The sequence below is a fragment of the Macrotis lagotis genome, chromosome 1 (assembly GCF_037893015.1).
Source record: "Macrotis lagotis isolate mMagLag1 chromosome 1, bilby.v1.9.chrom.fasta, whole genome shotgun sequence".
NCBI lineage: Eukaryota > Metazoa > Chordata > Mammalia > Peramelemorphia > Peramelidae > Macrotis > Macrotis lagotis.
The window spans coordinates 853,941,262-853,967,037 of NC_133658.1; the positions used below are offsets into that span (position 1 = coordinate 853,941,262).

The window sequence follows — 25,776 nt, forward strand, 5'->3', positions numbered from 1 at the left end:
GGGGGCAGGGCTGGGCGGGGCCACTACTAAAGCCAGGGTCCTCCCTTTACTTCCACACTCAGCTGCCCAAGCCCCAGCCCTAGGACACTGCTGGGGAGAGAGGGAGGAAGGAAGGCTTCCGGAAGGCTGCCTGGGGGCAGTGGGGGAGAGGAGGAGGAGGAGGAGGAGGGAGGGGAGGGAGAGAAGGAGGAAGAGGAAGAAGAGGAGGAGGAGGAGGAAGAGAAACTTCTGGATTGGTGCCAGTCCTCAACAGGAGGCAATACCTCTCACGAAGGTAGGGCCACTCCCCAGCCGGATCTGGGTGCTCATTCCCTTGGGGCCAGGAGTGTGAACGGCAGACCAGAAGCCAGGCAGATGGTGGTGTCCCCATGCCCTCCACACCCAAGCCCATGCTGGTCCAAACAAGTGTGTTCGGGGCCCAGGGGCTGGGGCAAAGAGAGGTGGGGGTGACATAGTGAATGGGCTGAGGTGACCAGGAGATAGGAGCAGACCGGTAGAGGTGGGGGAACAGGTGAGTGAGAGAGCACCCAGGTACTATGAACTGAAAGGACTGCTTGAGTCCTTTATGAAAGCTAAGCTAAAAAGGACAGGAATCGGAGCGGACGGGCCAGAGGATCAGCAAAGGGGGACAGATGGGTTAGGGAGACTGTCAATCTGATGAGGGGGGAGAAGGAGTAGGGAGCTGACAGGGTGACAGAGGGCTGGAGAGGAAAACCACAAGTCAGGGGCATAATAGATGAGGAGAGGGGAGAGGAACGGGATGAGGGGGACCTAGGGAGCTTAGGACACAGCTGGACAGAAGAAAGAGACAGATAGGGGGGACAGAGGTTGAGAGGGGAGGCTGGCAAGCATAGAGTATGGGGAAAGAGGAAGGAAGGGGTGAGATAGGGACGGGGGAGTCGAAGAGCAGGCGATGGAGTAGACTGGGGAGACGACAGAGATGGGGGGCAAAGGGTAGACAACAAAGTGAAATGGTGGAATTGAAGACAGATGGAAGAAAGAGGGACAGAGGTGGGAGGTGGGAGTCTGGAGATGGGACTGAAGGAGAGGAATGAGCAGAGGGTCCTTCCATCCTGAATCCATGAGAAGAATTATTTCTGGGATGCCTGGTTAGAAAAAGGGTGGGGGGGGTAGAGGGGTATTCCCTCCAGATGCCTAACCCTGACCCTGTGGCAGGCGCAAGAGTCAGAGCGGGGTCCTCCCTGCTCCAGGGCTCCCCAATATCCCCCAGGCTCCCCAGATCTAGATTATAGGGCCAGATTGATTCTAAGTATTTAGTTCAGGGGCTGATACCCGGGAATCCCAGGTCCCAAGCCTTGCCTCATCCCCTACCAGGACCACATCGCTTCCATCAGCTTCCATCAGTCAGGGTTCTCGGTTCCCCTGGTTTGCTTTAGAGGCCAAAAATAGGAAGAGACCCAGGGAAAGAGCCCAAGGGGCAGAGGTCTAGATCTCTTGTTCTTTTAACCATTCTTCCTCCACCCCCATAGAGCGGCTCTGGGCACTATGTGGCTGAACTCCCTCTTAGCTGCCCTGCTGCTGGTGGGCCCAGGAACCTTCTGTGCTCGGAGCGGCCGAAGTCGCCGGGAGCTGGCACCAGGCTTACACTCCAGGGGCATCCGGGATGCAAGTGGCTCCTACTGCCAGGCACGAGACCTCTGCTGCACAGGCCGGGAGGATGACTGCGCCATGCCCTACATGGGCACCTTCTGCTACTGTGACCTCTTTTGTAATCGGACTATCTCTGACTGTTGCCCAGACTTTTGGGACTTCTGCCTGGGCATTCCACCCCCTTTTCCTCTCATCCAAGGTATGTAGGGACTTGCTTCCCTTACCCCCCCCCCCCATCCCCAATCTCCTCCTGGATTTAGAGTCAAGAGTTTGAATCTAAACTTAGGTGCTAATCTAGCTCTGTGACCTTGGGCAAGTCACTCTAGACCTCAGCTTCCCCAACTGTAAAATGAAAAGATTCCACTAGATCAAGGGCTCTTAACTCTTGTGCCACGGTCTGTGGCAGTCTGGTGAAGTCTGTTGAACCCATCTCAGGATGATGTTAGCTTTTGTAAGGTTTTTGAAACAAAGGAAATATATATATATATATATATATATATATATATATTTTTTTTTTTTTTTTTTTTTTTTTTTTTTTGCCATCCAAATTTCCTGACCCTCTGAGCTCTATCAGTAGATCTCCTGGCTCCAACTTTTGATGATTTCTTCTCCAACTGGGATCAGGGAACAGTAAGAGAAAGGATGGCATAAAGGAGGCCCCCAACCTCTTTCACGGGCTCATCTCCGCTCTCTCCCCATGAGAAAACCCGTCTAATCTGGACCCTCCACATTTTGAAGGGACCCAGGCCCTGGCTCCCAAGCTCTCCCAATACACCGGCCTCCCTACCCCTGGCCCAGTGGCTCCACCCAGCCCCACCCCTTGACTCACCCACCTGCAGGAGGGTCCAGCTCCACTGAGGCCTAGATCTGGCCACAGGGAAATAATATGTCTTTAGGCTAGAGTTGAAGTTTCACTGCCTGGTCTCTGGGGGCCTCCATGGTTGGTTTTGGCGAGCTCTCTGCTTTCTTAGTTGGTGGGATGCATGGCTAGTTTCTGGGAAGAGATGGGGTGAGTGGATGCCTACTCTCCATCAAGGATGGCCAGACGTGGTCACTACTTGGTGTCTGTCTCGTCCAATTTTTCTCTCCCACCCTGAGGATTCCGAGGGAGGGGAATAACCCATCAACGTGGTTCTGCCACTTGTCAGGTTATCCCATCCAGTGATTTATCCCTGGCCCAGCCGGCTTCCACCATGGGGCTCCTGGGTTTTCCTTCCCATAGCTCTGGGGCCCTGAGGTGACTTGCCCTCTCTGGCCTCTGTCTCGCCTCCTCTCATCCCAACCTCCTGAATAGTTCAAGTTACCAAAGGCCCAAGAATATGTTTTGGAGACAGAGAGACTTGGAAATCTTTACAGTCTGTTGAACTCTGGGAGGGATTGTCCTGAAGCAAGAGGCTGTGTGGGATTCTAGTGGGGGGTGAGGGAGGGGGTCTTTGCTATGGTTGAATTTGGGGGGAAGGACCCAGCCTGATTCTCTTGACTCCAGTCCCTGACCCTCCCCCATCCTCAGGGTGTATGTATCAGGGACGACTATACCCAACCCTTGGGACCTACCAAGAGAATTGTAACCGATGGTGAGTGATTGAGGCCTTTGGGGATGGGCTTGGGGAGGGTGGGGGCTCCTGGAGGGGAAGGGTGCAGATGGGACACGACCCCAACCCCCCCCCCAGTATAATCTCTTCAGAGGCTCCAGCTGGGCAGCCAGGGGAATCTTGGGGAGGGGGACCTCTGTTTCTCCTCTTGTCTGGCCCTTCCCGTCCCCTGCCTCTCACTGGCCTCCCCATGCCTCTCTGCCGGCTCCGGCTATCTTTCTCCCACTATGTCTGTCTCCACACCCCCCGGGGCTCCTATGGGCCTCAATCGATACCTTTTAAGGAGCCTGATGGAAGTCCAGGCCCAGTTTTGGCTGAGACTGAGCCAGCTGGAGGCTGGGGCTGGGGTGGGGTGGGGTGGAGAGAGGATCTGAGGGAGGGGCTGTGCTGGGCAGGGGGGAGGGCCAAGGACCGACTGAGACTAAAACAGCTCTTTTTGAGTCGGGGGCTACCTGCCCCCCCAACCCTGACCTCCTAGAGCAAGTCTAAACAGGACAGGAATGGAATGGGACCTGGCCAACTGGTGCCGGAGCAGGTTCAGAATTCCAGACATGGGCTTGGGAGAAGAGGCCGGAGGGCTGGACATTAACCCTTCAGTGTCCGGAGAAACCTTTCCCTTTCCTTGGGAGACAGAGTACCATCCTTTCATCATGTTCCCCTTCATTCCCTCCTTCTGTCCCCAAGCATAACGTGTCCTCCCCAACTTTCCAAGGAGCTGTGTTTCCCCCACCCCCACCCCAGTGTCTCTAGAAAGGTCAGTGGCTAACATCTGGCTTGGTTCTGCCTGGGGAAGTGGGCATTGGGTGCCTGACCCCTCAAAATCAGCCTCAGTTGCCCCCCTCCGAGTGGAGTCTCCCTCCTTCACAACCAGCAGTTTGGGCTTCCCCCCCGTTAGTCCCCAACCCTTTCCAGGAATCAGGGCCACTGGGGAGACATTCCTGGGAAGGCCCCACACACAAACTGGCTAAGAGCGGTGACCACCCCCCCAGCTTCCTGACATGACACGACTTGAAGGTTTCCTTCCTGCGGCCCCCCCCAGGGATTGCTAGAAGCCAGATAGGGCAGGAGGAGGGGCCGGGGCTCCTGGGGGTGTGGCTGGGTCCCCCCCCAAGTTCTGTGTTAACCCTATCCTTCCCTCTTTAACAGCACCTGCAAGGATGATGGGACATGGGAGTGCGACCAGGAGCCCTGCCTGGTGAACCCAGATCTGATCAATGCCATCAACCTTGGCAACTACGGGTAAGAAGAGTCTGGTGGACTTCAGGCATGAGTACACATGGATTGGGACCCTTATCTTCTGCCCCCCCTTCTCTCTCTCTCTCTCTCTCTCTCTCTCTCTCTCTCTCTCTCTCTCTCTCTCCTCTCTCTTCAGTCTCTGTGTGTGTCTCTCTCTCTCTCACACACACTTCAAAATGTGAACATATGTGCTCTGGACTGTGGGAGAATCTCTCCATCCCACAAACACACCGACATATACACATGGACCTTGACATGAACATTCTTGAATCTTGGCTTCATGCAGCTGACGCCAGCCTGGGCCTGCCCTCTCCCAGAAACACTGTGACTCCTGTACCCTCTGTACCCTTAGGTGGACAGCTGGGAACCACAGTGCCTTCTGGGGGATGACGCTTGATGAGGGGATCCGGTACCGCCTGGGCACAGTCCGCCCCACCTCCTCAGTCATGAACATGAATGAGATACAGGTGAGTTTGGGGAGTGGTTGTGCTTCTGTGTAGTGAGCCCTGTGGAAGTCCTGTGGCTGCCACCCTCTATAACCCCAAGATGCCCCAACCACCAAAAAAAGGAGCTTGGGACCTTGAGGCAGGTAGTTTTGCCCAACACAGCTTTGACTTTGGATCAGAAGTTAGGACTTCTAGATTTGCTGTCTGGGCTTGCTTGGATAGCCTCGTACAAGTTCCTCATCTGTAAAGTCCTGGTTTGATCCCAAGAGTCTTTTCCGCTTCTAACATTCTCAATTCATAGCTATGAAGTTCTCTCTCAGCTCTGACATTCTGTGTTCTAACACAGTAGACCCATCAGTAGACCCTACAATCTATGTTCTCAGCTCTGACGTGCTATGATCCAAGGTCTTTCTTATATCTGTGTTCTGATAATGATAGCCCATATTTCTGTGGCGCTATGGATTTTCAAACCTCTTTACATATATGGTCTCATTTGATAGGGTAGACGCTATTGTTATGACGGTTTTACAGATGAGAAAACTGAGTATTTGCATTGTCAGCATATTTATTGAGGACCATTCACAGACTCAGATGAAAGGAACCTTAGAAACTAAGTTTTGCTCCAGTTTTGCAGATGGAAACACTGAGGCCCAACCTTAGCCTGCCCACCAAGCTGACCAGTCCTGGGAAACCCCACAGTTGTCTTGCTACACTTAGCCTCTTGGCAGCTCCCAGGGACAAGGAAGTTATTCTCCTGGCTGGGATTTTAGGGTTAGAGCTGGAGGCCATGAACTTGTGAGCCCCCTTCCCCATCCCCTCCCATCCCCAACCTCTTATCCACCCCCAACTCCCAAGAGTCGGGAGGAAAATTCTACCCATCTGTCTTATAGGCAGAATAGGGACACAGGACTTGATGGAGATAACCCTAGGAGGATCCCTGGGGCCAGAGGAATGGCCCCTTCTCTAGTGACCCAGGTCTCCTGGGCTTCCCGCCCCTGGCTATTTTTTGCTTCCTTTTGTTTTCACTTGGTAGCTGGCCAGGTCATGGGGCTTCACTCCTTGTCTCCATCCCAGTCCTCTGAGCTAAAGGTCCCTGGGGCCTTGGACGGCTTTTTAGCCTGGGAAGGAGGAAGTGCTGGGAAGGGGTAGAGAAGGAGGGGCAACAGAGATGAGGGATTGAAGGAAGACCCCAGGGAAGAGCCACAGCAAGATTAGTGCAGGAGAGGAATGTCCTGTTCTGGGGGTCAGGGGGCCTGGCTCTGACCTTCCCTCTGTAGGCCTCAGTTGTTTCATCTGTAAAATTCTGGGGTTGGTTAGAGGGCTTCCAGCTCTAGGTCGATGATGCTCTGACTTGTCTCTTTCTGGGCCTTAGTTCTCTTCTCCCTTCAATGTGAATAATGACCACTGTCCAGCTTCCCCCCCTCCCCAAGGTTAGGAGGACCCACTGGTTAGAGACGCTTCGAACACAAACAAGTTTGTATTGAAGCTCCTGGTTCTACTGAAAGAGGCAACAAAACAAAAAGAGAAAGAAGCAACAACAGTGCCTCACCCTGGGCCTGGAGTTAGCCTCAGACACTTGCTGGCCGTAGGATGCTGGGTCAGTCAGTCACTTAAGTCTCTGTTTCTTCAACTGTAAAAATGAGGCTAATCATAGCACCTACCTACCAGGGTTGTTGTAAGGATCAAATGAGATAAAGTGAGGATCAAAATGGACCAAAAAAATCACAGATGTCTGGGTCACAGGATTAGATCATTTAGAGCTGAAAAGGGGCTTAGCACAGCTTGTTCAAACACCCATTCTACAGATAGAGTCTGGATGACTTAAGCCCATTCTGGGAGGGATCCAGCCCCCTCCCCCATCTCTTCTGTTGGTCTGGTCCCTGTTCTCACCCTCACCCCTTCAAGTTAAGCCGAGGCCCAGGACTTCTGGGGGAAGCTCAAGGGGCAATGGTTTGTTTGTACCTTATAGATGGTCATGTCACCAGATGAAACTCTTCCCTCAGCCTTCAATGCCTCCAATAAATGGCCTGGCCTGATCCATGAGCCCCTGGACCAGGGGAACTGTGCAGGTTCCTGGGCCTTCTCCACAGCAGGTAGGAGCTGGGACTGAAGCCAGACTGGAAGCTGGGGCTGGGGTTGGTTTTGGACAAGGTCCAGGTATTGGGGTTGGGCTACAACCTTGGTCTGGGTCTCTTCACCACCTCGGCCTACCCTTCCTCTCTCTCTCTCTCTCTAGCTGTGGCCTCAGACCGCATCTCCATCCACTCCATGGGCCATATGACCCCAGCTTTGTCCCCTCAGAACCTGCTGTCCTGTGACACCCACAATCAGCAGGGTTGCCGGGGTGGGCGGCTCGATGGGGCCTGGTGGTTCCTGCGTCGCCGTGGGTGAGCACAAAGGGACCACAGGGAGTCCATGGGCATAAAGATGGGGGGGGAGAAGAGGAGGAATTGGGACAAGCACCTGCAGGGTGTGTAGATCCAAGGGCTGGCCTGAGGGGGCTGAGAGCACAGGGACTCTTTTTACTCATTGAGCAGGGGTCTTTTACTTCTTTCTCCCCTCCCCTCACTTACCCACTGTTTTCTCACAGGCTGGTGTCCAACTACTGCTACCCATTCTCTGCGGGGCATCAGGATGGGGCAGCCCCTTCAGCCCCATGCATGATGCACAGCCGCCACATGGGTCGGGGCAAACGACAGGCCACTGCCCACTGCCCCAACAGCCGGGCCCATGCCAACCATATCTACCAGGCCACGCCTCCCTATCGCCTCTCCTCCTATGTAAGAGCCCAGGCTTGGAGGCAGATGGGGGGCTGGGAGCTGGGGACCCTATGGGGAGAGGGGGTGGCAGACACTTTAAAGTAGGGTGGTCTGGGCAAGGGAATGACTGACTTTAGGGAGATGGGGGGTCTGGCCTCTAGGGACCCTTCAGGTGAACCTCACTTGCTTCCCTAGGAGAAAGACATCATGAAGGAACTAATGGAGAATGGACCTGTCCAAGGTAAAGGTCTTTCCCCGTCTGCACCCCACCCTCCTTCCTCTGCTCTCTGCCCTCTCTTCCTTTCCCTCCTCTCTCTCCCTCTCTCCCTTCCCAGCCTTGGCTCCCACACTCAGGAATTGGCAGAGACCTTGGAAATTCCACCTCGTCCTGAGACCAACCCTCCCCCCACCTGTTGTGAAAGACTCTGTACCAGGCCTGTCGGACAGAGATCACAACAGACACTCCTCCCATCTCCAGACCTCATCTCCCTTTAACATTCAATATAGGCCTGGAGCCCCGCTCGCCCCCTGGTTGGTACAAATGACACCAACCCATCCATCTCAGCCTAGGGTAGGGAAAAAACCCCATCCCCACCGGTGACCCTGACAGATGCTTGGTGGGGAGAGGCTGGAGGAGAGGGTATGACTGGGTTTTAGCCTCCCCTGCCTTGGGATATAGGCATAATGGGCAGCCTTGATGGGAGACCCTGAGCAAGGGCCATTAGACATTCCTTTCCCTACAGCCCTCATGGAAGTTCATGAAGATTTCTTCTTATACAAGAGTGGTATCTACAAACACACGCCGGTCAGTCTGGGGAAGCCTGAGCGTTACCGCCAACATGGGACTCACTCGGTCAAAATCACGGGGTGAGAAGCACCTTCTGGGAAGGGGGCCGGGGCCCGTGTGGGCAGGGCCTGTTCCGGGGACTCCAAAGGGGCATCGGAGGGAAGTGAGATGAGCACCACGTTTGGAATGCTCCGATGTCTGGGCCTTGGTCCAGACCTTTCCCTTCTCTGAGGTTCAGTCTTCATATCTGTAAAATGAGTTGGTTGAACCAGGCCATGTGAGAGAACTCTTGGGATTATCTGACTCGCTGCTCACACTTCTCATTCAGCCTTAGAGATGTCCTTGTTTAATATGAGATGGGTAGAGCTGGGAGGGAACGTCTGTCCTGGGCCCTGAGGGGCCAACAGTGTCAACCTGCCCCCCCCCCAGTCAGACCCTGCCTGGGTCACACCTGGAGGGTCCACAGAGGTGCTCAGACTGAGTTAGAAGTGACTGATCCTAATTTACCTGCCTCGGACACAGACTGGCCCTGGGCCTCAAAGAGCAGTGAATTATAAAGTGAGAGTCTAACCCAAGTCCCAGTGTTCTTGGGCTCACCACCCTTCCACTTGGCACTAGGTTGGTTTGTTCCCCTTCCCCCCTTCCTGGTACTTTTGAGGACATGAGGGAAGGGGGAAAAGAGTGACCCTGGGGCAGGAAACATTCCAGGAAAAAAGCCAGACTAGTAGTCAACAACTCCAGTCACCATGGCAACTGGGGATTGAGGAAGGGAAAGGGGGGGCCTAGGGAGGCCCAGCTGAGGACCTCTGAGGGTGGGGGAGGAGTCCCAGTTTTCACTGGAAGGGTCAGGGCAGTGTGTTGGTGGAACTTGGACCCCAGACCAGGAGCCACAAGACCTGGGTCCTAATCCTAGACCTTGCCACATGACCCTGGCCAAGTCCCTGCCCATCTCTGGACCTTAATTTTGTCCATTAGATGATGTCTAGGTGCTTTCTAGATCTGACATTCTGTGAATTTGACTCTGTCCTAAAGGTGGGGAGAAGAAATTCAGCCTGATGGACAGAAACTGAAATACTGGGTAAGTTCCTACATGTCCTCAGTAGTGGAAGGGGAGAGATCCTCTGAGCTCCAAAGTCCCTATTCTGAGAGTTCCTGGGTGGGAGATGGTGAGGGGACCTGTTCTCAGGGAGAACTTAGCTAGAGGGCTAGACATAGTCCCTGTGTGGGAGAGGGAGAGGGGGCTGCTTTGGGAAGCCCCTTGTGGAAGAGGAAGAGGAGAACTGTTCTCGGAGAGTTCCTGCGTAGGAGAGAAAGAGGGGAGCTGTTTATGGGGAACCCCCACTCCTGGAGGGTAGGTATGGCCCCTGCCCTCAGGGAGCTGCTGGTCTGAAAGCCAAGTCCAGGAATTTAAGGCCTGATTGTGACAAGGGATCCCTCTCCCCCACTCTTCAAACCCCGCTTTTTCTCTAACAGACAGCAGCCAACTCATGGGGTCCAACCTGGGGCGAGAATGGCTACTTCCGAATTCTCCGAGGGGCCAACGAGTGTGATATCGAGAGCTTTGTGGTGGGCGTGTGGGGCAGGGTCGGAATGGAAGACATGAGCCCCCACCACTGAGCCCCCAGTTTTGGCCTGCCTGGAACCCTCTGGGTCTTTTTCCTGGATGAGGATTGGGCGTCCTCCAAGAAATGCCCACCACCCATCATCACCTGCTGCCCAGATCTGCAGCCACAGCCTCGTGGTGCTAAGAAGTTTGCTTGGATTGGGGTTCAGATCCCACAGACAGCAGAGCTCCTGATCCCTGTCTCTTCCCTGGCCAAAGGGAGGGGGTATCCAGTCTGCTGAAGCAGCAATTCCCTTGAGGGCCCTCTACTCCTGACCCTCCTCCCCAAATCCTGCCTTTCAACCTCAACCAAGCGTGAGCTGCCCATAATCCCTGCCTGCTGATGTTGCAGTCCCAGGAGAATGGGAAGCATGGGGCAAGGAAGTCAGAGGGGGACCCAAAGGTTCTCAGAGCCCCAGGACCCTCTCCCACTTCTTTTTCCCAGGAATAAAAAGAGGAGGCTGCAGTCCCTCCAACCCCCATCTCCTCTCTCAGGTCCCCTCACCCTTGCTGCACCAGCCTATTTCCCCTTCTCGTTTTCTCTGTGGCCCCAAGAGCCTGCTGAGCCAGTGAAAACTCAACAAGGTGAACTCTGGGGTCCCCCTGAACCCTGATGGACAGAATATTGGCCTTCCCCCAGCAGAAGAGTCTGGATTCAGGCCTGGGACTCCTCCCCAGCCCACTGCCCAAGCTGATACAACCACTCTCCCTTTTCTCTTTCCTGTACTTTCAGTCTTTGAGAATATTTATTTTGCTTTTTACTGACTGTAAATAAATCTGATTCTCACACTGGCTGCCTCCTGTGCTAGGCAGCCCCTCCCCCCTTTTGCCTGTTACCTGCAGGTCTCCCCCCCCCTCGAGTTTTCTGCTTGTGGAATGAGGATAAGGAAGTGAAGGAGACCCCCCAAACCCAACCACCTTACACAGGATAGATTAGTTCCATTCAATAAATGTCCATTTATTAAGTGACAAAGTGCAGAATAGGATCTCCCCAACCTTGAGGCAGGAGAAAAGGAATGTACTCCCATTCTCCTCTCTTGGATGCCCCGAGAGTCAGTGGCTCTGAGGAATGGAAGGGCCTGTAAAGACCATGAAGTCCAAGGAAGACCTGGACAGAGGTTTCCCTGTCGATGTCTGACACTTCTCAGTGCTTCCCCTTTCTCTCCTGCTGCTCCTCAGTGCTGCTCCCCACCCTTATTCGGCCCTTCTGGCTCCACTGATTTCCAGAAGTTTCTGTTAACTCCAAAACTCAGGTCCATTCTCTCTGTCTCTCTCTCTAACTTCCTCTCCCTTTCCCTCCACTCTCTCTCTCTCTCTCTCTCTCTCTCTCTCTCTCTCTCTCTCTCTCTCTCTCTCGCTCTGATTCTCTCTGAGTCCTCTCCTTGACTCTCTGACTCTCTCTCTCTCTCTCTGACTTTGTCTCTCTGAATGTCTATCTCTTTCTCTCTCTTCATCAGCTTCCATGGCTTCAGTTTTTAATCTCCAAGCCTTAGGCTCCCAGATCCACAATCCTTACCCTGAGCCCTCTCTCGAGTTCCAGGTGCCTAGTGGAATTCTGACCTGGCTGTCTCGTAGGTATTCCAAGCTCATGTACAAATCAGAACTTCTTAGAGACAGCAAGGATAATTAATAATCTACAGGAGAATCTAAGACTCTAGGTTCAAAAGCTGCCCTGGATTCCTATTGCATGGTTACCGAGTAACCCCAAGTCCTTCAACCTCCCTAGATTTCAATTTCCTCATCTGTAAAACAAGGGAGTTGGACTAGATGGTTTTTGAGGTCCCCAGGACCCAGCCCCTAAATCTGCTTCTCTTCCAAACTTCCAGATTTGGGTCACAATCTAAATCATCCTTCAGTTTCATTTTTCTCCCTACCCCCACCGAACAGCTGCCAAATCTTGGGACCTCTGCCTCCACATCTCTCCTGTGTGTGTCTTTTTTTTTTTAACCCTGGACTATTGCTATAACCTCTAATTAGTTTCAAATTTCTCCCCTCTTTAGTTTGTGGTCCAATCAGCAGCCAAGTGGATATGCCTAAAGTACATGTTAGAACATTGCATTCCCTTGCTCAAGAAACTCCAATGGCTCCCTATTACCTATTTGCTGTTGAGTTATTCCAGGTGTGGAATAACTTCATGACTGCATCTGGGGCTTTCTTGGTAAAGATACTGGAGTGGTTTTTTATTTCCTTCTGCAGTTTATTTTACAGATGAGGAGACTGAGGCAAACAGGGTGAAGTGACTTGCCCAGGGTCACATAGCTATTAAGTGGGGCCAGATTTGAACTCGAGAAGATGAGTCTTGCTGATTCCAGTCCCGGAGCTCTATGCATCATGGTGCCACCTAGTTGTCTATCCGATTTATTATCTCTAAGATCAAATAAAATTTTTTTGACATTTTTTTGACATTTAAGTTCCTCCATCCCAACTTGCCTTCCCAGGCTTATTATGCTTTATCATCTCCTTCACATACATATACACACATACATACACCCAGTTGCTACCCCCCCCACAACACTGATCCACTCAACTGATGGTCTTATTTCTTGCACACAACATTGCATCTCTTACCTCCAAGCTGTTGCACAGCTTATCCACCATACCTGAACTAGTCTCCCTCTTCTAGAGTTCCAAATTCTCTTTAAAACGATAGAGTTAAACTCAGACAGAAACAGGGGCTACTAAACCATAGAGAACTATCTCTATGGGTCTCATATCAATTTTGAAAACCATGTTAAAATCTATGTTTTATTGTATTTTTATTTATTTTTAAAATTTTCCCCATTACATTTTAATGTGATTCAGGCTGCAGTTCAAATCCACTTCTTATATGAGTTTCCCTTTGCCTCAACTGTTAGCTCCTCCCTCCAAATTGTATTTACTTGGCGCATATCTTCTATCCACTTAGATTTATACATGCTTTTCCTCCTATATGTAAGCTCCTTGAGGGCAGGAACCATTTCATTCTTTGTGGTTATATTCCCAGCACCTAACAATACACAGTAGGTGCTTAATAAACATTTGTTTGTTCGAGTCATTGTTTGAACTTGTGCTTGGAAACTCAGATACAACCCCCAGCAGAGAAGGAGAGCAAAGATAACTAGCTGTCATGGCCCAAGGTCATTGTGCTAAGATGCCTCCGGTTCCTTCCCTCTCAGATGATTTTAGCAGCCTCCACGAAGGCCTCCTGTATCTTGGTGTAGAGATGATCCTGGGTTCTCTAAGGTACCTAGGTGACACAGTGGAGTTTGGAAGATCAGTTCAATTCTGCCTCTGAGCCTTACTAGTTGTGTGGCTTTGGGTTCCTCGTCTCAGCCTCAGTTTCCTCATCTGTAAAACAGAATTCATAATAGCACCGATCCTCCAGGGTTGTTGTGAGGATGAACTGAGTTCACATGCATAGATAAATACTAGCAATTTCAATTGTTTCAAGGTCATACAAACAGAGAGTAGACTCTTGCAGGGTCTACCATGATGGAAAGATTTGAGTATAATGCCAGTAACAGACTGAATGAGTCTGCTTTCCGAAGACCAGCCTAAGAGATGAAGAGGAAGAGAAATTATTCAAAGAACTTCATAAACACCCTCTGAATTAAATGCCATACTTTGGTATGAGAGGCAACCTGGGTAATGGATGAGGGCTGACCTTGGAACCAGGAAGAGCTGGGTGTGAAAGTCCAGCCTCTGACGGATACTGTCAGTGTGACATCCTGGGCAGGTCACCTCCCAGAAGCATCTATTTATAAACTGCAGAGAAGGAAGGAAATAAGCATTTATTAAGCGTCTGCTATGTGCCAAGTGCTTTACAAATGTTATCTTGTTGGATCCTCACAACCACCCAGGGAGATAGATGCTATTATTATACCCATTGAATAGTTGTGGAAACTGAGGCAAATGAAAGTTAAGTGACTTGCCCAGGGTCACACAACTAGGAAATGACTGAGACAAGATTTGAACTCAGGTCTTCCTGACTCCAGACACAATGTTCAAGAAGAGAATGATCTGCATTAGTAGAGGGAATGTCTTCATCTAAGCTAGGGATTCTCTCAATCTCCTCTCAAAGATTTTGGTACTCAAAGACTTCAGTGTAAAAACAGGAAAAGGTGAAGAGGACATATATAACACAATATGGACCAGGGAGGAGGAAGGTGATAGGCTTGCAGCCTACACAGAAGTTTCAGGTTTACACTTCAAGAAAAGCATTGTATGAGGAGCAACTAATCATACATATCACAGAAAGTGAAACTAATTATTAATCTACTAGAAATGACTATTTGCTGATGTGAAAGGCATTGGTCTTGGAGTCAGGTGGACGGGAGTTTGAACTCAACCTTACCAGCTGTATGACCTTGGGCAAGTCACTTAACCCTGATTGCCTCGCATTCAGAGTCATCTCCAGTCATCCTGATTCATATCTGGCCACTGGACCCAGATGACTCTGGAGGAGAAAGTGAGGCTGGTGACTTAGCACAGCCCCCCTCACTCAATCCAATTCATGCGCTTGTTATGGCATCACCTCTCTGATGTCATTATCTTTTTTGAGAATGAAGGATAAACATCATTCTACTAATTCATCAGAAGTAATGTCCAAATGAGCATAAAACTAGAAGAAAATTAAAATGAGAAAAATATATGACATAGACTTAAAACAGTTCCAACCTGACCCATTTAGACAGGTAATTGATCATGGAAAATGGAATCTGCATGGAATAAAGGACACAGACACCCTTGGGAATAATTTTAAATAGAAGTTTAACTTACATAAGACAATCATCAAAAAAGAAAGTTAAATAAGCCTGTTTAATTTAAACTAAATTAAAATTTGATTAATTTTTATTTTGAATTAATTTGAATTAAATTTAATAGTTAAATAAACTTAAAAAGCATCTTATCTAACAAGCAATTAATTTATTTGCCAAGAGAAGAGATATGGAAGCCAAAGGTAATATTAGCTGGCAAGATCAATTCATTTGTATATGAGTTATAGAGAATCTTTCAGAAAAGGCTATTCAATTAAGCAGTAGACATTTATTGAGTACCTAATATTTTCCAGGTTCTGGGTTAAGCCATGGAGAAACAAAAAAAAAAAATGAAAGACAGTCTCTGTGGAAAAAGACCCACGTTCACAAAAATATTTATGGTAACACATTTTGTTGTGGCAAGGAACTGGAAATTGAGGATATACCATCAATAGGGGAATGGCTGAACGATGAATATAATGTATATGAATATAATGGAATAATATTGTTCTATAAGAAATAGGTGAAGTTCAGAAAAACCTGGAAAGAGTTATATGAACTGATGATGTGTAAAGTGAGTAGAACCAAGAGAACATTGTACATATTTAATACCAATAACATTGTGAGATAAATTAAATACTTAGCTCTTCTCAGACACACAGTGATCAAAGACAATTCCAAAAGACTTGTAATGGAAAATGCCACCCACACCTAGAGAAAGAACTATGGAACCTGAATGTAGACCAAAGCATACTATTTTCACCTTTTTAAAATTTATTTCTTGCTTTTTTTTCTTTCTCGTAGTTTTTCTCTTTTTTCTGATTCTTCTTTCACAGCATGGCTAATATGAAAATATGTGTAATGTGATTGTGCATGTATTACCTATATCAGATTGTTTGCTGTTTTGGGTAGGGGAGAGAAAGGAGGAAAGGAGAAAATTTTACAAAAATGAATGTTGAAAACATATAATTGGAAAAAATAAAATAAAATAAAGAAAAGACAGTTCTTGCCCTCATAAAACAGAAAGAAAGTCAGGGTCACTGGACTGAAGATGTTCCAAAGACTGGAAAGGTAGGAGTGGGGCTGGATGATGAAGGGAAATGATGACCATAAAGAATATTTTGGTGGCAATAGGGAGCCACTGGAGTTTATTGAGTGGTGATATGGTCAGACCAGCATTTTAAGAAAATCATTCTGGTGACTGAATAAAGGATGGATTGGAGTAGTGAGAGGCTTGAGGTAGGCAGACCTACCAGCAGCCTATTGTAATAATCAATAGCAGTTGATGAGGGCTTGCAGCAGAGCAGTGGCAGTGTCAAAAGAGAGGAGAGGGTTTCTAGGAGAGATATTGCAAAAGTGAAAAATACAGACCTGGGAAATAGTTTGAATATGGGAGAATGAAAAAGAATGACAGGTTCAGAATGACTCCTAGGTTGTGAGCCTAAGGGACTGGGAGGATAGGGGTGCCCACTATAGTAATGGGAAAGGGGGAGGGGAGGAGAGGGTTTAGGGGGAAAGATAATGAGTCTTGGACATATTGAGGTTTAGATGTCTACTGGACATTTGGTTTGAGATTTCTGAAAGGCAGTTAGAGATGCAAGATTGGATCAGCAGGGAAATTGGGGTGAGGTAGGTAGATTTGAGAATCATTAGCATGGGGCACCTAGGTGGCACAGTGGATAAAGCACCGGCCCTGGAGTCAGGAGTACCTGGGTTCAAATCTGGGCTCAGACACTTAATAATTACCTAGCTGTGTGGCCTTCCTTGCAAAAATCTAAAAACAAAAAACATGAGGAGGTATGAGAATCATTAGCATGGAGATGGTAATCAAATCCAGAGGAGCTGATGAGATCTCCAAGAGAACTAGCACTAATATTCACTTGACTGTTTGCCACTGAGGGGAGGGGGGTGGGAAGGGAGGGTGGAAGAAAATCATGTAACTTAAAAGTATTCATATGCATGTGGATGAATGCTGAAAAACTTTCATAACATGTAATTGGAAAAATGAAATAAAAAATCAATTGAGAAAAAAATATTTAATTATATGACTAAAAAAATAAAAATCCAACTTCAATGCTTTAAAAAAGAGAGAGAGAGATAGTGCAGGGGGAGAAAAAAAAGACTATACTTGGAGGGACACTTACAGAAGAGAGCAAGACTTGGATAATGATCCAGCAAAGGATAAAGAGAAGAAGGATCTGTCATGAAGAGATAGGCTGGGGGTGGGGTGGGGGGCAAACCAGGAAGGAATGGTGTCTCTAAAACCCAGAAAGAAGGGATTAACAAAAAGAAGAAAGTGATCAACAGTGTCAAAGACTTCAGAGAAATCAAGGAGAATGAGGATTGAGAAAAGGTCACTGAATATGGCAATTTAAGAGAACATTAATAATTTAGAGAGAGCAGTTTCAGTGAAATGATATAGAAAAGTCAGATTTTAGGGAGTTAAGAGAAGAGAAAATGAAGGCATCTATTATAGATTGACTTTTTGGGGGAGTTTAACTACAAATGGTAGAAGAGATATTGGATGATAGGGATGAAAGGATTAAAGGGGAGTTTTTGTCAGGAATAGAGGACATAGATATGTTTGTAGATAATAGGAAACGTGTCAATGGACCAGGAGAGATTGGAAATAGGGGAAAGAGTGGGGATGACAGAAGGGACAATGGGTTGGAGAAGACAGGACAGAATGGGACTGCCTGAACAAGCAGAGGGCTTAACCTTGGTAAGGAGTCCGGTGACTTCATCCTGTGAGACAAGGGTGAAAGAGGAGAGAGTGGCAAAAAGAATCTGAGTGGACAGAAGAGGAAGAGAGAAAAAAGAGGAAGTTCATAGTGAATGGCCTCAATATTTTCTGTAAAAAATGAAGCAAGATTCTCAACTGAGACAGTGGTGGGAGGAGGAGGGATGGGAGATTTCAAAGAGATTCCAAAAAGGTTTGGAAGCGCTGCAGAAGAGAGTAGGCCGGTCAGCTGATAAGGGAGGTACAGTAGTGATGAAAGATAAGAGTATAATCACAAAAGTCTGAGACAAGAGAGGCTAAAGCCAGTTTAAAGATTTTGATGGGTCTATGTAAACCCAAATATTCTAAGTCATCCTGAAGGTAATTGAGGATGAAGTCAAACAGGGAAGACAACAAGTGACAGTGGAAAAGATCTGCAATATTTTAAATCAAGTTTTTTTTTTTCCAACATCAAGGAGAATGGAATCACCACAGTTGGTTTTGAACACAATATCGAATTGGTAAAATGGTATTAACAAGCACTAAGGGGAACATGGCACCTGAATTGAGGTGTAGATTCACAAAGCATCTGATATCAATAAACACGGCTAACACTAGGGATACAAAAAAAAAAGATAAAAGAGAATCCCTACCCAAAGGAGTTTACAATCTAAGCTACATGCAAACAAGTCATGCACAGAGTAGATAAGACATAATTAACAGTGGGAAGGCACTGATATTTTTTCAATCAATAATTTTATTTTTCCAGATACATGTTATGAAAGTTTTTCAACATTCATCCATGCATATACATATTTTTAAGATACATAATTTCCTTCCACCCTCCCTTCCCTCTCCCCTCTCCTCTCCTCAGTGGCAATATTTGTATATACACATTTGTGTTTAACATGTTTGCAGATTAGTCATTTTTGCTATGAGAAATTAGGATTAAGGGAAAAGAAAGAAAACCATGAGATAGGAAAGAAATACATCAGAGAAATTTTTAAAAAGTGAATGTAGTTCATTCAGATTCTGAAGAGTTTTTGTTTAGTTTAATTTTGTTTTTCTTCCTCTGGATGAGAATAATATTGTCCATAGCTGGTCTCCTGCTGAGAGGAGCCGCATCCATCAAGGTTGATCAGCTCATATTGTTTTTGCTAATGTGTATAATGTTCTCTTGGTTCTGCTCCGGAAGGCACTAATATTAAGAGGAATCATGGGGGCAGCTAGGTGGTGCAGTGGATAGAGTACTGACCCTGGAGTCAGGAGAACCTGAGTTCAAATTTAAACTCAGACACCTGATACTTACTAACTGTGAATTTGGGCAAGTCACTTAACACCATTGCCTTGTAAAAACCAAAAACCAAAACCAAAAAGAAAAGAAAAAAGGAATCAGGAAAGGATTCCTATAAAAGTGAGATACCAAAAATGTGAGATATCTCTGACCTTAAGGATAACAAAGAAATAAAAGTTAACTGAGAAAATCACAAACAACTTTTGAACCTATTTTTCCTCTTCCTTCTTTTCTTGTTTTATATAATTCACAATGAGTATCACCCAAAGAGTCATGGAGAGGTACAGGATAGTGTTGACTGGCTGTAGTAAATTACTATGGTACGTGAAGTATTATTCAGGCTGAGTAGTTGCTTTCCCTATAAAAGCCCTTGAGTGGCTCACCACCTGAATGATCATTTCTCAGCCCAGAAAGGGTGTGAAGTTGGGAGTGGTTCATTGGTTTCGATTTCTTTCAGATTTTGATGTAAAGGAAGCATAATATTTCTTTGCGTCGGTCCTTCCATGATTGCTAATACATAGATTACTGGACCTGAGAAGTCCTGAGTTCTAACTAAGCCTCACACACTTATTTAGTGACTGATGAGTCACTAAACTGCTGTCTGTCTCAGTTACTTCAATGATAAAATAGGGATAATAAAAACAATCCCTCCCAGGGTTATTGTGAGGACAAAGTGAGGTAATATTTGCAAAGCACTTTGTAAACCTAAAACTCATAAGCATTCACTAGTTATCATTATGGGGAGAGGGGGCAGGGCTAGCTACTGGTTGGCCCACGGATCACTGCATCCCCTCTATAAAATAAGCATTTAGGCTAGATGGCCTTTGAGGTCCCTGGGCCTGGATGGTGCGTCTGGCTCCTTTCAGCCCATAACCTGTCCAGGTCAAAACTTGCAAGCATCAGAACCATAACATAAGTTCTTTCCAAGCCCTGACCTTCTGAGTTTTTGTGAATGTAAGTCTTTCTGACCCCAAGTCTATCTACTTTACTTCCCTGCCTCTCACTTGGCTTGCTTGGGTTCCCTTCCTGTCTGTTGCCAGGCCAGTGATGTTCTAGAATCCTTTTGTTACCTCAGAGAGATCACAGCTCCTTTGATAGTCAGCCTGACAAAATCTATGATTCCCTTGCTCTGAATCATGTTTTTAAATGCATAGGATAAAATACAAAGGAAGCTAATTATACTAAAATACAGTAATCAAATTTTTTGGAAAATCATTACTCAAGGTTAAGAACCCTTGCTCTAATCTGATGTACCCATTTTACAGATGGAGAAACTGAGACCTAGGAAGGAGAAGTGATTTGCTAAGATCCACTGAAGTCAGCGACTGAGCCAAGTCTGTCCTGACTCCTAGCCCAGAGTTCTTTCTACTACCTCTAGTTGAAATGACTGAGACAAAAGTCTGGGAACCTGGGTTAGGAAGGGCCTAGACTCAGAGCTCCAAAGGGAGGTGAAATGGGTTGGATCCTCACTTTTGTCCCCCTCTTGCATTCCACAAGGAATCTGCTGAGCTGACACAAATGCTGGGGATGAGGGATGAAGAGGAGAGTGAGGTCTGAGCTGCTGTCCCCACAGATTAGCCTCCCAGGTCTGATGAGCTGAGAGATGTCTCCCTGTCCTCCTGGCAGTGGGAGCAATCGCCAACTTTCCCAGGCTTCCCATCCCTCCCTCATGTCCAGCCAAGACCTTGAAGACTTCTATGACTTGCCATATGTGAAGTATCAGTCAATGCAGGCTCTGGGTGAGGAGCTTGTCAGTGTTAAGGCAATACAAATATTATCTCATTCACAACAACCCTGAATGATAGCTGTTTCTATTTTCCCCTTTTTTACAGTTGAGGAAACAGGAGCAAGCAAGGGTTGAGTGACTTGCTTAGGGTCACATAATCACTAACCATCCGAGGTCACATTTGAACTTGGTTCTTCCTGACTTCAGGCCCATTGCTCTATTTGCCTGGTTGAGAGAGGATCTCTTTGAGACTCAAACATAGTCTTGGGTAAGTCACTTACTTTCTATTTACTTCAGTTTCCTCATCCATACAATGAGAGTATTGAATTAGATGGATTCTAAGGTCCCTTCTTGCCCTCTTGTTCTAGAATTTAACATTCTTTTTTTTTAAGGTTCTCCCTTAAAAAAAATAAATTAGTTCTAATATTGGTGTAAGTGGAGAGAGTACTGAGACTAGAGTTGGGCAAAATTGGGGTTGACTTACTGGCTGTATGACACTGGGAAAGTCATATACCCTCTCTGATCCTTAGTTTCTTCATCTCTAAGATAGGTATAAGAGGGCAGCTGGGTGGCACAGTGGATAGAGCAATGACCTTGGAGTCAGGAGGATGGGAGTTTGAATCCAGCCTCAGACACTTGATTCTCACTAGCTGTGTGACCTTGGACAAGTCACTTAACCCTGGATTGTCTCTCTTCCAAGGTCATCTTTAGTCATCCTGATTCAAATCTGGCCACTAGACTCAGATGGCTCTGGAGAAGAAAGTGGGTGACTTAGCCACAGAACCTCATTCAAATCCAATTCATGTGCTTGTCATGGCATCACCTCCCTGATGTCATGGTCTTCTTTGAAAATGAAGGACAAACATGATTAAAATAGGCAAAAAAACAAGTCTTAAGGTTATGTTAGGATCAAATGAGATTTTATCTGTAAAGTATTTTGCAAACCTAAACACACTGTTTCTATAGGTGAGGAGTTCTGTTGTCCCCTCCAAGGTCACCTTTAGCTGTGATATTCTATAAATCTAGCTTCTCTGTTCCTGTTCCAGGCGAGTCAAAGAAGGAAGAGACTGCAGGAGGAATCAATGAGAGACAACAGGAAGACACCCCTGAAGGGGGTGGGGAAGGAGTGGGGTTTTTCCAACTCGGGAAGCAAGGGAGGTCCTTGCCTTAGAAGGTTAAAAGGATGGTTTGTGTGACTGCTGGGGTCCCTGTAGGATGCAGCCAAGGAGGCCCCACCCTCATGCCTTGGTCATGGTCAGGGGATCCAGGCAGGGACATGTACTTGCCCCTCCCCTTTGGGCATCACCTGAAAGGAATGTGGGACCGATAAGGGGCAGCCATTGTCTGACTTCCTGTTTTCGGGGACGTCCTGAGCCTGGAAAACTCCCGGAGCGGGCAGGAGCCAAGGTCCTCCCTGGCCTACGGAAGGCAGGGGACCCAAGTCACAGGAAGGAGGGTGGGCCTTCATTAGGCAGTCCTCTGGGTGCCCGCCCCTCTCTGGGGAGACACGCTTGCTCAGTGGTGTGAATGAGCAACACTGTCACTACCGAGGAACACAATGTGCCCCTTGATAATATTTGGCAATTTAATACTGTGAAATCTCAGAACCTGGAAGGGTCTTCAGAGGATGCCTAGTTCAACTCCTACTGGAATATCCAAGTCTCTGCTTGGATACTTCCATTGACAGGGTACTCATTATCTACAAAAGCAAGCCATTCCATTTCGGGGTAGCTTTGATGAATTTGGAAATTCTTTTTTTTTCAAGTTGAAATGTGTCTCCCTCTACCTTCCACCTGTCTTTCCTCATTCTACCCTGGGGTAGAACATAAGACTAATGTTTCTTTCCCATGAAGGGCGACCATGTCATCTCTGAATCTTCCTCAGGTCAAATATCCCCAATTTCCTCAACAGATCCTATATAACTCAGTCTCTGGGACTCTTGCCAACTTGATCCCTGTCCTCTGGATGTGTTCAGCTTCAATTTAAAACACGGCCCCTACACTTGGTCACAGCATTCCAGATGGGGGTTGAACAGGACAGAAAACATGGGATTGGTCCCTCCCTTGTACTTGTTAATCCTGCTTTTCTGAGAACTACACAGAGTTCCAAAGTGTGGGACAAGGTAAATGTCCTCACTTCCCCACCCCAATATGACCCAAAGGTTCATTAGGTCCTACACAACAAGCTCATGGTGCCAGGGATTTCTACACAACAAACCCATGACACCAGGGATCTCTGCACCACAAGCCCATGGCCCTAGAGATCTTTGTACAATCAAAGGACAGTCATTTAAGTGAATTTCTAGTGAAGTGAGGGAGGACATTTTAAAGTGGGCAGAACCTGCACTGGAAGATGTATTCTTGGCAGTGAGAATAATCTGGGCCTGAGCCATCTACATTTTCTGATATGGACCACTAATACCTAAAGATCTCCTGCTTAAGAAAAGCAAGGACTGTGATTGGGATAGTAGGGAGAAATAGGGGCAAGGACAGAAATCGAGACAGGAATGGGGACAGACGTAGGCTAGAAACAAAGAGACATGGAAGGGGCAGTGGAAGGAAGTGATACGGAGAGAAACATAGATGGACAGAAAGAAAAAGGGACAAAAATAGGGAAAGAGATAGAGATGGGGGAGAGATAGAGGCTGAAAAAAGGTATAGGGTCAAAGACAGGTACAAAATAGGAGTTAAAGTTTGTAGAGATTGTAAATGGTTTTCAGATTGTGTTGTCAGTTGGCTTGGTTCTAATATTTCCTGATGCATTGTGTCTTTATGCTCTGTCCCTGACAGGGTCATCTCCAGTTGTTCTGATTCCTATCTTGACACTGATCCCCAGATGGTTCCAGAAGAGAAAGTGAAATTGTGAAAGTGAAATCCAGTTCGTTTGCTTGTCATGGCATCTCTTCCCTGAAGACACGGTCCTCTTTGAGAAGGAAGGACCACCACTAACAATAATCTCTAAGTAAAAGCTATTTATTAGACATTTTGAACTGCATTTCCCACAGGCAAATAGAACTCAACATGTTCAAAAAACAGAATTCATTAACTATCCACTCCCCCCCCTCATTTCCTTCTTCCAAATTCCCCTATTACTGCAGAAGGCTCCATCAACCTTCCAATTGCCATGATTCTCAACCTCAGTGAAAGCCTTGACTACTTTCTCTCACCTCATATATCCAAAGGTTGCCAGGTCTTGGCAATTTCCATTTGTTGTTGTCATTTTTCAGTGTCCAACTCTTTGAGGTTTTCTTGGTAAAGATACTGAAATGGTTTGTCATTTCCTTCTCCAGATCATTTTCCAGGTGAGGAAGTGAGGCAAATAGGGTTAAGTGACTTGTCCAAGGTTACACAGCTATTAAAGGTGTTTGGGACTGGATTTGAACTCTGGTCTTCCTGACTCTTTAGTTTGAAAGTGTAAGAGGTCTGGAGAGGTGGTAAAAGGTCAGATTATGTGTGAAAAGTCAAAAAAGAAGATTTTGCTTTTGATTCTGAAGTGAATGAATGCACACAGTTGGAGCTATAGAAGTATTAGCTATTATTATTGTCGAGTTAGCTAGGTGGTATAGTGGTTAGAGTGATAGGCCCAGAATCAGAAAGACCCGAGTTCAAATGTAGCCTCAGAAATGTTCTGTGTGACCTTGGAAAGTCACTTAATGTCTGTTGGACTCAGTTTCCTTCAATGTCCAATGGAGATACTAACTAGCACCACAGGGTTGTTGTGAGGATTGGTGATGCTATTTGTAAAGTGCTTAATCGCAATGCCTAGCAAACAGAGCGGGCACGATGTAAGTGTCGGTTATCCCGGTATTACTGTTGTTATTATTATTGAAATGGGGTGGGGAATGACATGTCGGACCTGTGCTTTAGGAAAATCGTTTTGGTGGAGAGTCTGAGGCACAGTGAGCCACCAGTAGCTATTCAATAGCCCAGGAATGAGGGGATGAAGACCTGCACCAGAGCCATGACAGCATCATGGCCAGAAGGGGGCGCAGTGGAGAGACGTTGGGAAGGGGAAATTGATAAATATTGACAACTGATTGGATTTACAACCAGCTCCTTTCTTTCTTCTCACTCTACTCTACAGGGATAACCATAGCACCTTCCTTCTAGGGGGAGAATAGTCAGAAAGCTCTGGCACCCACGAGTTCCCTTCCTTCCCCTTCCCTTCCATACATTCTCCTGTCAAGTCCTATTGGCTGCTCTTCCCAATGCCTTTACACTCACTGCCCCCAAGCCTGAGACATTCTCCCTTCCTTCCTCTCTATCAGTCTCTTAAGATTTCTGGCTTCCTTTGCCTTTCACATCAAACCCCTTCTGTGGGAAGAAAAGAACAGAGTCAAGGTCTTCCCCTCCAAGGCTACCTTGTAGCTGTTCTAGATGTAGCCTTATTTATGTACAATTTCCTCCCCTGTTAGAATGGAAACTCCTTGAAATCAGGGCATATTTTTTTATCTGGCTCCTTTGCACTTAGCATTTATTGTATATCACCAGATGGTGCTCTGAGCTGCACCTCCCCCTCCGTTCCCCCCCATTTGAAAAATGCATGAATGTGGACTGGCTTGCCTGGGTCTCTGTGCAAGAAGCTCGTCTCAGGGGGCTGAGGGACTTGCCACCCCATCTCCAATCTCCTGATGCCTGCCCAGCTTCTATCTTGTCTCGTTTAGGGGAGGCTAAAGTATACAGAGAAATTAGCATACTATATTTCATAGCTTTATCATGTCTCCATCCCCCATCCTATTAATAACCTTATCTTTTGATCAACTTCATGTGACCCAAAGGAACACATATTCTTATTACAGATTATAGAGCATTTACTGAACAGAGGCAGAATTGAAAGATACAACACCAAAGCACTTGAGCAGCTGGCCATCACCATTCCAGTAAAGGTCCGAAATCTCAACATCTCCCCTCTGAGTCTTCGGTGCACCTGAATGATTTTTTTTTTTATGGAAACTTTCCAATGATGAATTTTCAGTCTTTGAAAGAAAGGGAAGAAATCATAAGAGGAAGAAAAAGGGACTTTAGAAGTCATTGAATCCCCTCCATTTTACAGAGAAGGAAACTGAGGCTCTGAGAGTTTAAATAACTTGTCCAAAGTCACAGATAAATAATAATAATAATAATAATAATAATAATAATAATAATAATAATAATAATAAAACCAGGATTTGACCCCAGGTCCTATGACTCCAAGGTCAGGGATCTTCATATCAACAAATTCTCTGTCTCTTGGAGTTTTAAATAGGCAGGCACCAAGGTCAGGAGCTG

At 47.0% G+C, this 25,776-nt stretch overlaps 1 protein-coding gene and 1 long non-coding RNA gene across 2 annotated transcripts; both read left to right on the forward strand.

Moving 5' to 3' along the window:
- Nucleotides 1-167: 167 nt before the first annotated feature.
- On the forward strand, nucleotides 168-11,994 carry TINAGL1 (tubulointerstitial nephritis antigen like 1). Its single transcript, XM_074217657.1, has 12 exons — nucleotides 168-274; nucleotides 1,491-1,810; nucleotides 3,122-3,185; nucleotides 4,350-4,442; nucleotides 4,792-4,906; nucleotides 6,855-6,978; nucleotides 7,122-7,272; nucleotides 7,476-7,665; nucleotides 7,840-7,885; nucleotides 8,388-8,511; nucleotides 9,464-9,509; nucleotides 9,905-11,994. Exons 2-12 carry the CDS (start codon nucleotides 1,507-1,509, stop codon nucleotides 10,046-10,048), a joined length of 1,401 nt encoding a protein of 466 aa, XP_074073758.1. The 5' UTR covers nucleotides 168-274; nucleotides 1,491-1,506; the 3' UTR covers nucleotides 10,049-11,994.
- Nucleotides 11,995-19,530: 7,536 nt separating this feature from the next.
- LOC141490853 (uncharacterized) lies at nucleotides 19,531-23,111 on the forward strand. The gene is made up of 4 exons (XR_012469373.1): nucleotides 19,531-19,737; nucleotides 20,281-20,522; nucleotides 20,616-20,777; nucleotides 21,556-23,111. It is a non-coding gene; the product is annotated as an uncharacterized LOC141490853 (long non-coding RNA).
- The last annotated feature ends 2,665 nt before the right edge of the window (nucleotides 23,112-25,776 follow it).